The sequence below is a fragment of the Salvelinus alpinus genome, chromosome 15 (assembly GCF_045679555.1).
Source record: "Salvelinus alpinus chromosome 15, SLU_Salpinus.1, whole genome shotgun sequence".
Classification (NCBI taxonomy): Eukaryota; Metazoa; Chordata; class Actinopteri; order Salmoniformes; family Salmonidae; genus Salvelinus; species Salvelinus alpinus.
Genome location: NC_092100.1, coordinates 1,162,485 through 1,174,488, shown reverse-complemented (window position 1 = coordinate 1,174,488; position 12,004 = coordinate 1,162,485). Strand labels below are relative to the sequence as shown.

Sequence of the window (12,004 nt, the reverse complement as noted above, 5' to 3'; positions counted from 1 at the left end):
CAGGTCTGGGAGAGAGAAAGTCAAAACAGCAGGTCTGGGAGAGAGAAAGTCAAAACAGCAGGTCTGGGACAAGGTAGCACGTTGAAACAGGTAAAAAAAAAAAAACCTGTGGTAAAAAAATTCCACTCCGATTCCTTTTATGGATGGGTGTATCTTTGAATTCGCTGTTGAATGGCCTGCTCCTTCTCCATGTCCGCTCCCCCAAACTGACCGGCACTCTCTCTCTGAGCACTGAGGAGAGTCTGTTGGGATGGTCCTAGAGCCAGATACAAGCTACACAAATCATTGTAGGTAATCTCTCTCTATATGTCTACATCTGACATAATCTCGTAGACTTCCTTTTAGTTATTTTCGCACTTACCACAAGGTGGTGTGTTAATGCCCTCACACACTGACTGGAATCATCAGATATACTTCTGATTTTACTATAAAATATATGACAGTACCTCTTACTTTCCGATGGCCCCCAGCTGTTTCCTCACACCGTTGGCAATGGGCCACAGATCATACTCCTGCTCATGAGCACCAACAGATTCCCTGCAAACAACCTTCCCAATCTGGTCTGGGACTCCCACTTCCTCCTGTGGCCCACAACACACTGTCTCCATGGTGATGGCAAACCATTTATATTCAGGGATGAACTGATGACACCTGCTCGACATCCTGGCTCATGGCAGACATTGAACAACTGCTTCAGCTTGATTTTACACATTCTCTTCGATAGTATATCTTGGCTAAGACTGTGATTGATTCTGATCTCTCAGGTTCATACAGCGAGTTCTGGTCTTCACTGATCTCTCTCTCTGTCAGCTCCATCTGTGGTGTAGTCCTGGTCTTCACTGATCTCTCTCTCTGTCAGCTCCATCTGTGGTGTAGTCCTGGTCTTCACTGATCTCTCTCTCCGTCAGTTCCATCTGTGGTGTAGTTCTGGTCTTCACTGATCTCTCCGTCAGCTCCATCTGTGGTCTATAGGGGCAGGACTCAGTTGTATACTGATGGTCGTGAGATCAATCTGGTTGGGCCCCGAGCTCTTTAGTGAGGGTCCCGGTCCACCTCTTTAGTGAGGGTACCGGTGGACCTCTTTAGTGATGGTCCCGGTGGACCTCTTTAGTGAGGGTCCCGGTGGACCTCTTTAGTGAGGGTCCCGGTCCACCTCTTTAGTGAGGGTCCCGGTGGACCTGTTTAGTGATGGTCCCGGAGGGTCCCGGTGGACCTCTTTAGTTAGGGTCCCGGTGGACCTCTTTAGTGAGGGTCCCGGTGGACCTGTTTAGTGAGGGTCCCGGTGGACCTCTTTAGTGAGGGTCCCGGTGGACCTGTTTAGTGAGGGTCCACCTCTTTAGTGAGGGTCCCGGCGGACCTCTTTAGTGAGGGTCCCGGCGGACCTCTTTAGTGATGGTCCACCTCTTTAGTGAGGGTCCCGGTGGACCTCTTTAGTGAGGGTCCCGGTGGACCTGTTTAGTGAGGGTCCACCTCTTTAGTGAGGGTCCACCTCTTTAGTGAGGGTCCCGGCGGACCTCTTCTCCACCGCAGCAACACTCTGGCACCCAGGGGTCAGTTTGGCATGCTGTACTAACTGTTCTTTCCTGTTGGTAGAAAACAATTAAGACATCTATTAGGATATAGGTATAATTCAAGAATCACTGTGTATTGTCCAGTTTATATCCACAATGGCCTCAGTGATGACAGATTGAAATAAACAATAGCCTTAGAAATAACATTTACATTTTACATTTAAGTCATTTAGCAGACGCTCTTATCCAGAGCGACTTACAAATTGGTGCATTCACCTTATGATATCCAGGCGAAATAACATGGATTTGCTTGTACCTCCTCTGTCTCCTCCTGCACAATCTCCTCCTGCACAGTCTCCTCCTGCACAGTCTCCTCCAGGATGAAAACCTTTTCAGGGATGAAGATGTCATCCTGGAAACAAACAAACGTTTCGTTAAGACAACTGAACCCAAATATATAAGTTGGCATTAACAAGCTACCTGTCTTGTATGCTTTGTCAACACACACACAGCAAATACAAGGCCATTTCCCCCCCCAGCAAACATTAGCTATGTCAACTTCAGTCCAGCTAAGTAAGGTGGAGCTAACAAAACATTAAAACACATGTCAACAAAATGTATTACAGTAACGTTACTTGACGATCTGAGATGGAAGCTAGCTACAGAGTAACTACCTAGTAACAGGGCTACAGAGTAACTACCTAGTAACAGGGCTACAGAGTAACTACCTAGTAACAGGGCTACAGAGTAACTACCTAGTAACAGGGCTACAGAGTAACTACCTAGTAACTGGGCTACAGAGTAACTACCTAGTAACTGGGCTACAGAGTAACTACCTAGTAACAGGGCTACAGAGTAACTACCTAGTAACTGGGCTACAGAGTAACTACCTAGTAACAGGGCTACAGAGTAACTACCTAGTAACTGGGCTACAGAGTAACTACCTAGTAACTGGGCTACAGAGTAACTACCTAGTAACAGGGCTACAGAGTAACTACCTAGTAACAGGGCTACAGAGTAACTACCTAGTAACTGGGCTACAGAGTAACTACCTAGTAACAGGGCTACAGAGTAACTACCTAGTAACAGGGCTACAGAGTAACTACCTAGTAACAGGGCTACAGAGTAACTACAAACGTTAGTTACTGGGGGGTGTTACACAAAACACTTCAGACACAATTAGCTTGTTACCTTCAACTACAGTTGCAACAAAGTTGTCCAGTGTCTAACGCTAGCCTAGTCATCAACAGTCATGACTGGTTTAACGTTACCTCAGAATCCGGTAATCTACCCCTAAACTTTGTTTCAACAAGTCAAAATACATTTCTATCTACTCCTCAGACACTCTAAAATGTAATCAAACTATAATATTTCTTACGGAAAGAAGTATGTTAAATAGGAAACCGATTTTAGCAGGTACGTCCTGTCTTCATGGCGTGCGCAAACACAAATTTCCAAGACTGTCCCTGTACTAAAACTGATATTTCTTATTCGTTTTTGAAGTTACAAGCCTGAAACCTTGAACATAGACTGCTGACACCCTGTGGAAGCCATAGGAATTGCATCCAGAGAGCTAATTTTCAGTATGACCTTATACTTGCCATTCTAAGAGGATGGTCTCTCTCAAAATAATTCTGGTTGGTTTTTCTTTGGATTTTCTCCTACCATATCTATTATACTCTCGTAGATTATTTTAACATTTCTACAAACTTCAAAGTGTTTTCTTTCCAATGGTACCAATTATATGCATATCCTGGCTTCAGGGCCTGAGTAACAGGCAGTTTACTTTGGGCACGTCATTCAGACAGGAAGTGGAGAAAAACGGGGCCTAGCCCTAAGAAGCCACTTCTTAAAAAGTTGTGGGTCATTGGGCCGCCGATGGTAGTTTACAGAGGGATTTTTTTTGGAGCCATTTCCCACAGCCTGGTGCTATACAGTTAATGTTTGAATTACTATGTTTTGTTGTCATCTTCGTTGTCCTAACCTCACTCTCTTTCGATTCACTCTCCGTGTGAAAACTCAATACCACACTTTACTGTTTCCTACCAGTGACGCACTGGCATCAGTCGTTACTATGGCAATTTAAAATGGAGCTGACCATAGATCAAATATACCTTGTCGACGATCAAAATACTAAATATATAAATGTTTTTATGTTAAATGCACATGTTTACTATCAGTGGATTGAATACATCTCTTTGCTTAAATGTTCTTCCTAAAGTGATTCCATTCCCCTTTAAGAGTGGACAGTGTTTCCATTCCCCTTTAAGAGTGGACAGTGTTTCCATTCCCCTTTAAGAGTGGATAGTGTTTCCATTCCCCTTTAAGAGTGGATAGTGTTTCCATTCCCCTTTAAGAGTGGATAGTGTTTCCATTCCCCTTCAAGAGTGGATAGTGTTTCCATTCCCCTTCAAGAGTGGATAGTGTTTCCATTCCCCTTCAAGAGTGGATAGTGTTTCCATTCCCCTTTAAGAGTGGATAGTGTTTCCATTCCCCTTTAAGAGTGGATAGTGTTTCCATTCCCCTTTAACTGTTGATAGTTCACTGTCAGTGGTGATAGTTTCAAGGTAAACAGGGCTGTGGGGTGTTCTTCACATTGTGGCAGAGTTTATGTCCTTTATGTATACCGACTTCTATCCTCAACACTGTCCCGTCCGTCAGCTGGCCATCTTCATAGGCCGTGCCGCCAACATCTACCCCCTCTCCTTCCTGCTCAACCTGGGACGCAGGAACAAGATCAGGGGCAACTTCCAGCACATGATGATGTTTGCAGGTAACAGTGAGGTCTCTAGTATAGACCAATGATGTCTCTAGTATAGACCAATGATGTCTCTAGTATAGACCAATGATGTCTCTAGTATAGACCAATGATGTCTCTAGTATAGACCAATGATGTCTCTAGTATAGACCAATGATGTCTCTAGTATAGACCAATGATGTCTCTAGTATAGACCAATGATGTCTCTAGTATAGACCAATGATGTCTCTAGTATAGACCAATGATGTCTCTAGTATAGACCAATGATGTCTCTAGTATAGACCAATGATGTCGCTAGTATAGACCAATGATGTCTCTAGTATAGACCAATGATGTCTCTAGTATAGACCAATGATGTCTCTAGTATAAATTCAAATTTTGGACAGTCACGTAATCTAACCAAAAAACTCATCATAAACTTTACTAAAAAATACATGTTGTACAGCAAATGAAAGATACACTGGTTTTTAATGCAACTGCTGTGTTAGATTTAAAAAAAATAACTTTAGTACAACATACAGCATGCAATATTGTGAGACAGCGCTCACCAATTCTCCACCTTGTTGGAGCCAACATAAACCACAAAAATACGAAATAACATCATAAATATTCTCTTACTTTTGATGATCTTCCATCAGAATGTTGTGCAAGGAGTCCTAGTTCCAGAATAAATCGTTGTTTTGTTTTAGAATGTCCATTTCTTCTGTCGAATTAGCAACTTTGGCTAGCCATGTGGAGGGCACATGTCCAAGAAATCTTTGCGCCTGGAACGAAAAATTCCAAAAGTCCCAATAAACGTAGAATAAACTGGTCAAACTCGGTTGAAAATCCTACTTTATGATGTTTTTCTCATATGTATCCAATAAAATCAGAGCCGAGCATTTCGTCGTGTATACCGAATGCATTTCAGAAGACAATGTGAGGTTCCCTGGTGCGCAGTTGAATACTGCCAATAAGGCGGACCTGTCACTCCAAAAGCTCTCATTCAGTCTCACATCAAGCTAGACACCCCATTCAACATTCTACTGCCTGTTGACATCTAGTGGAAGGCGTATGAAGTGCATACAGATCCATAAATATAAGCCAGTTGAATAGGCAGGCCCTGACAGAGCCCCATTTTCAGAATTTTCACTTCCTGTTTGGAAGTTTGCTGCCAAATGAGTTCTGTTTTACTCACAGATATAATTCAAACAGTTTTAGAAACTTCAGAGTGTTTTCTATCCAATAGTAATAATAATATGCATATTGTATGATCTAGAACAGAGTACGAGGCCGTTTAATTTGGGCACGATTTTTTCCCAAAGTGAAAATAGTGCCCCCTATTAAGAAGTTTTAACTCCTGTACTGACAATGTGGTACCAAGCAAAACTGTGAAATGCTATGCAAATAATAAACCATGCGTCATAAAATAAATCAAGGAGGCACAGAACAGGAAAAAGAAGGGTTTACATAATGGAAATAGGGATGAGTTGACAGTACAGAACGAAATTAAAGGGCTGATCAGGAAAGGCAAAACATAAATACAAACTGAAATTAGAACGCTGCAAGAGAATAACATGAAGGATGTCTGGGATGGTATGAAGAAGATAACAGCACCATGGGGCTGATGGGGGGGAAGGGACAGAGCCACAGAGTTGAACCAGTTTCTCAGCAGAGCAACAGCAGATTGGGGAGGTGCTGGACTCTGGGAAGCACTGAGCCCATGAGCATCTGGGAGGAACATTTGGTTAAGCTGCTGAAGAGGATCAATCCCAGGAAGTCAGCAGGGCCTGATGGGGGTTTTAAAGCCAGAGGACTCAAGGTGTGTGCTAATCAACAGGCTGTCATACTGCAGTATGTTTTCAACCTGTCCCTAATACTCACAGATATTCCTACTAAATGGAAAACATCCTGCATAGTACCCATTTCAAAGAAAGCAGGAGGGACTGCACTGAAAGACTTCACACAAGTCCTGAAAACCTTTGAGTGGGTTTTAATACCTTTCATGAAGGGCCGAGGTGGCAGGCGATCTGGATCCTTTGCAATTGGCCTACTGCCCAAAAACTGGTGTTGAAGATGCTCTCCCTCCTCCACACCTGGAGAAGCCGTGGTGACAACAATGTTCTTCGACTTCTCCAGTGCTTTCAATACCATACAATCCAACCCGCATGCCCAAAAGATAAAGGACATTCACGTAAACCCACACAAAATCAAATGGATTGTGAACTACCTGACAAATAGAACAGCGTAGGTAAGGTTGAACCAGGCAGTATCAGATCGGATATGTACCAACACGGGGGGCGGCGCAGGACCGTCTCCTGTCACCTTTTACCCTTTACACAAATGACTTCAAACACCAATGAACTGAGCCACTTAGACATTATCTGATGACTCTGCTAGAGTCAGCTGTGTGATGAGAGGAGACTCTGTTGTAGTCAGCTGTGTGATGAGAGGAGACTCTGCTATAGTCAGCTGTGTGATGAGAGGAGACTGCTATAGTCAGCTGTGTGATGAGAGGAGACTGCTAGACTGTACTGGAAGGGGAATCCTCAGTCTCTACTAAAAAGCCCAGACTGTACTGGAAGGAGAATCCTCAGTGTCTACTAAAAAGCCCAGACTGTACTGGAAGGAGAATCCTCAGTGTCTACTAAAAAGCCCAGACTGTACTGGAAAGAGAATCCTCAGTGTCTACTAAAAAGCCCAGACTGTACTGGAAGGAGAATCCTCAGTCTCTACTAAAAAGCCCAGACTGTACTGGAAGGAGAATCCTCAGTGTCTACTAAAAAGCCCAGACTGTACAGGAAGGAGAATCCTCAGTGTCTACTAAAAAGCCCAGACTGTACTGGAAGGAGAATCCTCAGTGTCTACTAAAAAGCCCAGACTGTACAGGAAGGAGAATCCTCAGTGTCTACTAAAAAGCCCAGACTGTACAGGAAGGAGAATCCTCAGTGTCTACTAAAAAGCCCAGACTGTACAGGAAGGAGAATCCTCAGTGTCTACTAAAAAGCCCAGACTGTACTGGAAGGAGAATCCTCAGTCTCTACTAAAAAGCCCAGACTGTACAGGAAGGAGAATCCTCAGTCTCTACTAAAAAGCCCAGACTGTACTGGAAGGAGAATCCTCAGTCTCTACTAAAAAGCCAAGACTGTACTTTATAAGAAAGCTTAGATCTTTGAATGAATGTGACAAAATGCATTGTATGTTCTATAGCAGTGTTGTGGCGAGTGTAGTAGGGACCTGTGCCGTTGTGTAGTAGGGACCTGTGCCGTTGTGTAGTAGGGACCTGTGCCGTTGTGTAGTAGGGACCTGTGCCGTTGTGTAGTAGGGACCTGTGCCGTTGTGTAGTAGGGACCTGTGCCGTTGTGTAGTAGGGACCTGTGCCGTTGTGTAGTAGGGACCTGTGCCGTTGTGTAGTAGGGACCTGTGCCGAGTGTAGTAGGGACCTGTGCCGTTGTGTAGTAGGGACCTGTGCCGTTGTGTAGTAGGGACCTGTGCCGTTGTGTAGTAGGGACCTGTGCCGTTGTGTAGTAGGGACCTGTGCCGAGTGTAGTAGGGACCTGTGCCGTTGTGTAGTAGGGACCTGTGCCGAGTGTAGTAGGGACCTGTGCCGTTGTGTAGTAGGGACCTGTGCCGAGTGTAGTAGGGACCTGTGCCGAGTGTAGTAGGGACCTGTGCCGAGTGTAGTAGGGACCTGTGCCGTTGTGTAGTAGGGACCTGTGCCGTTGTGTAGTAGGGACCTGTGCCGTTGTGTAGTAGGGACCTGTGCCGAGTGTAGTAGGGACCTGTGCCGAGTGTAGTAGGGACCTGTGCCGAGTGTAGTAGGGACCTGTGCCGAGTGTAGTAGGGACCTGTGCCGAGTGTAGTAGGGACCTGTGCCGTTGTGTAGTAGGGACCTGTGCCGTTGTGTAGTAGGGACCTGTGCCGTTGTGTAGTAGGGACCTGTGCCGTTGTGTAGTAGGGACCTGTGCCGAGTGTAGTAGGGACCTGTGCCGAGTGTAGTAGGGACCTGTGCCGAGTGTAGTAGGGACCTGTGCCGAGTGTAGTAGGGACCTGTGCCGTTGTGTAGTAGGGACCTGTGCCGTTGTGTAGTAGGGACCTGTGCCGTTGTGTAGTAGGGACCTGTGCCGTTGTGTAGTAGGGACCTGTGCCGAGTGTAGTAGGGACCTGTGCCGTTGTGTAGTAGGGACCTGTGCCGTTGTGTAGTAGGGACCTGTTCCGTTGTGTAGTAGGGACCTGTGCCGAGTGTAGTAGGGACCTGTGCCGTTGTGTAGTAGGGACCTGTGCCGTTGTGTAGTAGGGACCTGTGCCGTTGTGTAGTAGGGACCTGTGCCGTTGTGTAGTAGGGACCTGTGCCGTTGTGTAGTAGGGACCTGTGCCGTTGTGTAGTAGGGACCTGTGCCGAGTGTAGTAGGGACCTGTGCCGAGTGTAGTAGGGACCTGTGCCGTTGTGTAGTAGGGACCTGTGCCGTTGTGTAGTAGGGACCTGTGCCGTTGTGTAGTAGGGACCTGTGCCGTTGTGTAGTAGGGACCTGTGCCGTTGTGTAGTAGGGACCTGTGCCGTTGTGTAGTAGGGACCTGTGCCGTTGTGTAGTAGGGACCTGTGCCGTTGTGTAGTAGGGACCTGTGCCGTTGTGTAGTAGGGACCTGTGCCGAGTGTAGTAGGGACCTGTGCCGAGTGTAGTAGGGACCTGTGCCGAGTGTAGTAGGGACCTGTGCCGAGTGTAGTAGGGACCTGTGCCGAGTGTAGTAGGGACCTGTGCCGTTGTGTAGTAGGGACCTGTGCCGTTGTGTAGTAGGGACCTGTGCCGTTGTGTAGTAGGGACCTGTGCCGTTGTGTAGTAGGGACCTGTGCCGAGTGTAGTAGGGACCTGTGCCGTTGTGTAGTAGGGACCTGTGCCGAGTGTAGTAGGGACCTGTGCCGTTGTGTAGTACATTTACATTTACATTTAAGTCATTTAGCAGACGCTCTTATCCAGAGCGGACCTGTGCCGTTGTGTAGTAGGGACCTGTGCCGTTGTGTAGTAGGGACCTGTGCCGTTGTGTAGTAGGGACCTGTGCCGTTGTGTAGTAGGGACCTGTGCCGTTGTGTAGTAGGGACCTGTGCCGTTGTGTAGTAGGGACCTGTGCCGAGTGTAGTAGGGACCTGTGCCGAGTGTAGTAGGGACCTGTGCCGTTGTGTAGTAGGGACCTGTGCCGTTGTGTAGTAGGGACCTGTGCCGTTGTGTAGTAGGGACCTGTGCCGAGTGTAGTAGGGACCTGTGCCGTTGTGTAGTAGGGACCTGTGCCGAGTGTAGTAGGGACCTGTGCCGAGTGTAGTAGGGACCTGTGCCGAGTGTAGTAGGGACCTGTGCCGTTGTGTAGTAGGGACCTGTGCCGTTGTGTAGTAGGGACCTGTGCCGTTGTGTAGTAGGGACCTGTGCCGAGTGTAGTAGGGACCTGTGCCGAGTGTAGTAGGGACCTGTGCCGTTGTGTAGTAGGGACCTGTGCCGTTGTGTAGTAGGGACCTGTGCCGTTGTGTAGTAGGGACCTGTGCCGAGTGTAGTAGGGACCTGTGCCGAGTGTAGTAGGGACCTGTGCCGAGTGTAGTAGGGACCTGTGCCGAGTGTAGTAGGGACCTGTGCCGTTGTGTAGTAGGGACCTGTGCCGTTGTGTAGTAGGGACCTGTGCCGTTGTGTAGTAGGGACCTGTGCCGTTGTGTAGTAGGGACCTGTGCCGTTGTGTAGTAGGGACCTGTGCCGTTGTGTAGTAGGGACCTGTGCCGAGTGTAGTAGGGACCTGTGCCGTTGTGTAGTAGGGACCTGTGCCGAGTGTAGTAGGGACCTGTGCCGTTGTGTAGTAGGGACCTGTGCCGTTGTGTAGTAGGGACCTGTGCCGTTGTGTAGTAGGGACCTGTGCCGAGTGTAGTAGGGACCTGTGCCGTTGTGTAGTAGGGACCTGTGCCGTTGTGTAGTAGGGACCTGTGCCGAGTGTAGTAGGGACCTGTGCCGAGTGTAGTAGGGACCTGTGCCGAGTGTAGTAGGGACCTGTGCCGTTGTGTAGTAGGGACCTGTGCCGTTGTGTAGTAGGGACCTGTGCCGTTGTGTAGTAGGGACCTGTGCCGAGTGTAGTAGGGACCTGTGCCGTTGTGTAGTAGGGACCTGTGCCGTTGTGTAGTAGGGACCTGTTCCGTTGTGTAGTAGGGACCTGTGCCGAGTGTAGTAGGGACCTGTGCCGAGTGTAGTAGGGACCTGTGCCGAGTGTAGTAGGGACCTGTGCCGAGTGTAGTAGGGACCTGTGCCGTTGTGTAGTAGGGACCTGTGCCGTTGTGTAGTAGGGACCTGTGCCGTTGTGTAGTAGGGACCTGTGCCGTTGTGTAGTAGGGACCTGTGCCGAGTGTAGTAGGGACCTGTGCCGAGTGTAGTAGGGACCTGTGCCGTTGTGTAGTAGGGACCTGTGCCGTTGTGTAGTAGGGACCTGTGCCGTTGTGTAGTAGGGACCTGTGCCGAGTGTAGTAGGGACCTGTGCCGTTGTGTAGTAGGGACCTGTGCCGTTGTGTAGTAGGGACCTGTGCCGTTGTGTAGTAGGGACCTGTGCCGTTGTGTAGTAGGGACCTGTGCCGTTGTGTAGTAGGGACCTGTGCCGAGTGTAGTAGGGACCTGTGCCGTTGTGTAGTAGGGACCTGTGCCGTTGTGTAGTAGGGACCTGTGCCGTTGTGTAGTAGGGACCTGTGCCGTTGTGTAGTAGGGACCTGTGCCGAGTGTAGTAGGGACCTGTGCCGTTGTGTAGTAGGGACCTGTGCCGAGTGTAGTAGGGACCTGTGCCGTTGTGTAGTAGGGACCTGTGCCGTTGTGTAGTAGGGACCTGTGCCGAGTGTAGTAGGGACCTGTGCCGTTGTGTAGTAGGGACCTGTGCCGAGTGTAGTAGGGACCTGTGCCGTTGTGTAGTACATTTACATTTACATTTAAGTCATTTAGCAGACGCTCTTATCCAGAGCGGACCTGTGCCGTTGTGTAGTAGGGACCTGTGCCGTTGTGTAGTAGGGACCTGTGCCGTTGTGTAGTAGGGACCTGTGCCGTTGTGTAGTAGGGACCTGTGCCGTTGTGTAGTAGGGACCTGTGCCGTTGTGTAGTAGGGACCTGTGCCGAGTGTAGTAGGGACCTGTGCCGAGTGTAGTAGGGACCTGTGCCGTTGTGTAGTAGGGACCTGTGCCGTTGTGTAGTAGGGACCTGTGCCGTTGTGTAGTAGGGACCTGTGCCGAGTGTAGTAGGGACCTGTGCCGTTGTGTAGTAGGGACCTGTGCCGAGTGTAGTAGGGACCTGTGCCGAGTGTAGTAGGGACCTGTGCCGAGTGTAGTAGGGACCTGTGCCGAGTGTAGTAGGGACCTGTGCCGTTGTGTAGTAGGGACCTGTGCCGTTGTGTAGTAGGGACCTGTGCCGTTGTGTAGTAGGGACCTGTGCCGAGTGTAGTAGGGACCTGTGCCGAGTGTAGTAGGGACCTGTGCCGTTGTGTAGTAGGGACCTGTGCCGTTGTGTAGTAGGGACCTGTGCCGTTGTGTAGTAGGGACCTGTGCCGAGTGTAGTAGGGACCTGTGCCGAGTGTAGTAGGGACCTGTGCCGAGTGTAGTAGGGACCTGTGCCGTTGTGTAGTAGGGACCTGTGCCGTTGTGTAGTAGGGACCTGTGCCGTTGTGTAGTAGGGACCTGTGCCGTTGTGTAGTAGGGACCTGTGCCGTTGTGTAGTAGGGACCTGTGCCGTTGTGTAGTAGGGACCTGTGCCGT

The 12,004-nt window shown here is 48.6% G+C and overlaps 1 protein-coding gene across 2 annotated transcripts in view; it reads left to right on the top strand.

Annotated features, from left to right (window-relative positions):
- Window positions 1-12,004, top strand: part of slc9a7 (solute carrier family 9 member 7) — a 111,406-nt gene that overhangs the window by 27,085 nt on the left and 72,317 nt on the right. For both annotated transcript variants that reach the window (XM_071342173.1, XM_071342174.1), the window contains exon 11: window positions 4,173-4,284. In XM_071342173.1, coding sequence (XP_071198274.1) covers window positions 4,173-4,284 — 112 coding nt within the window. The remainder of the gene's footprint in view (window positions 1-4,172; window positions 4,285-12,004) is intronic.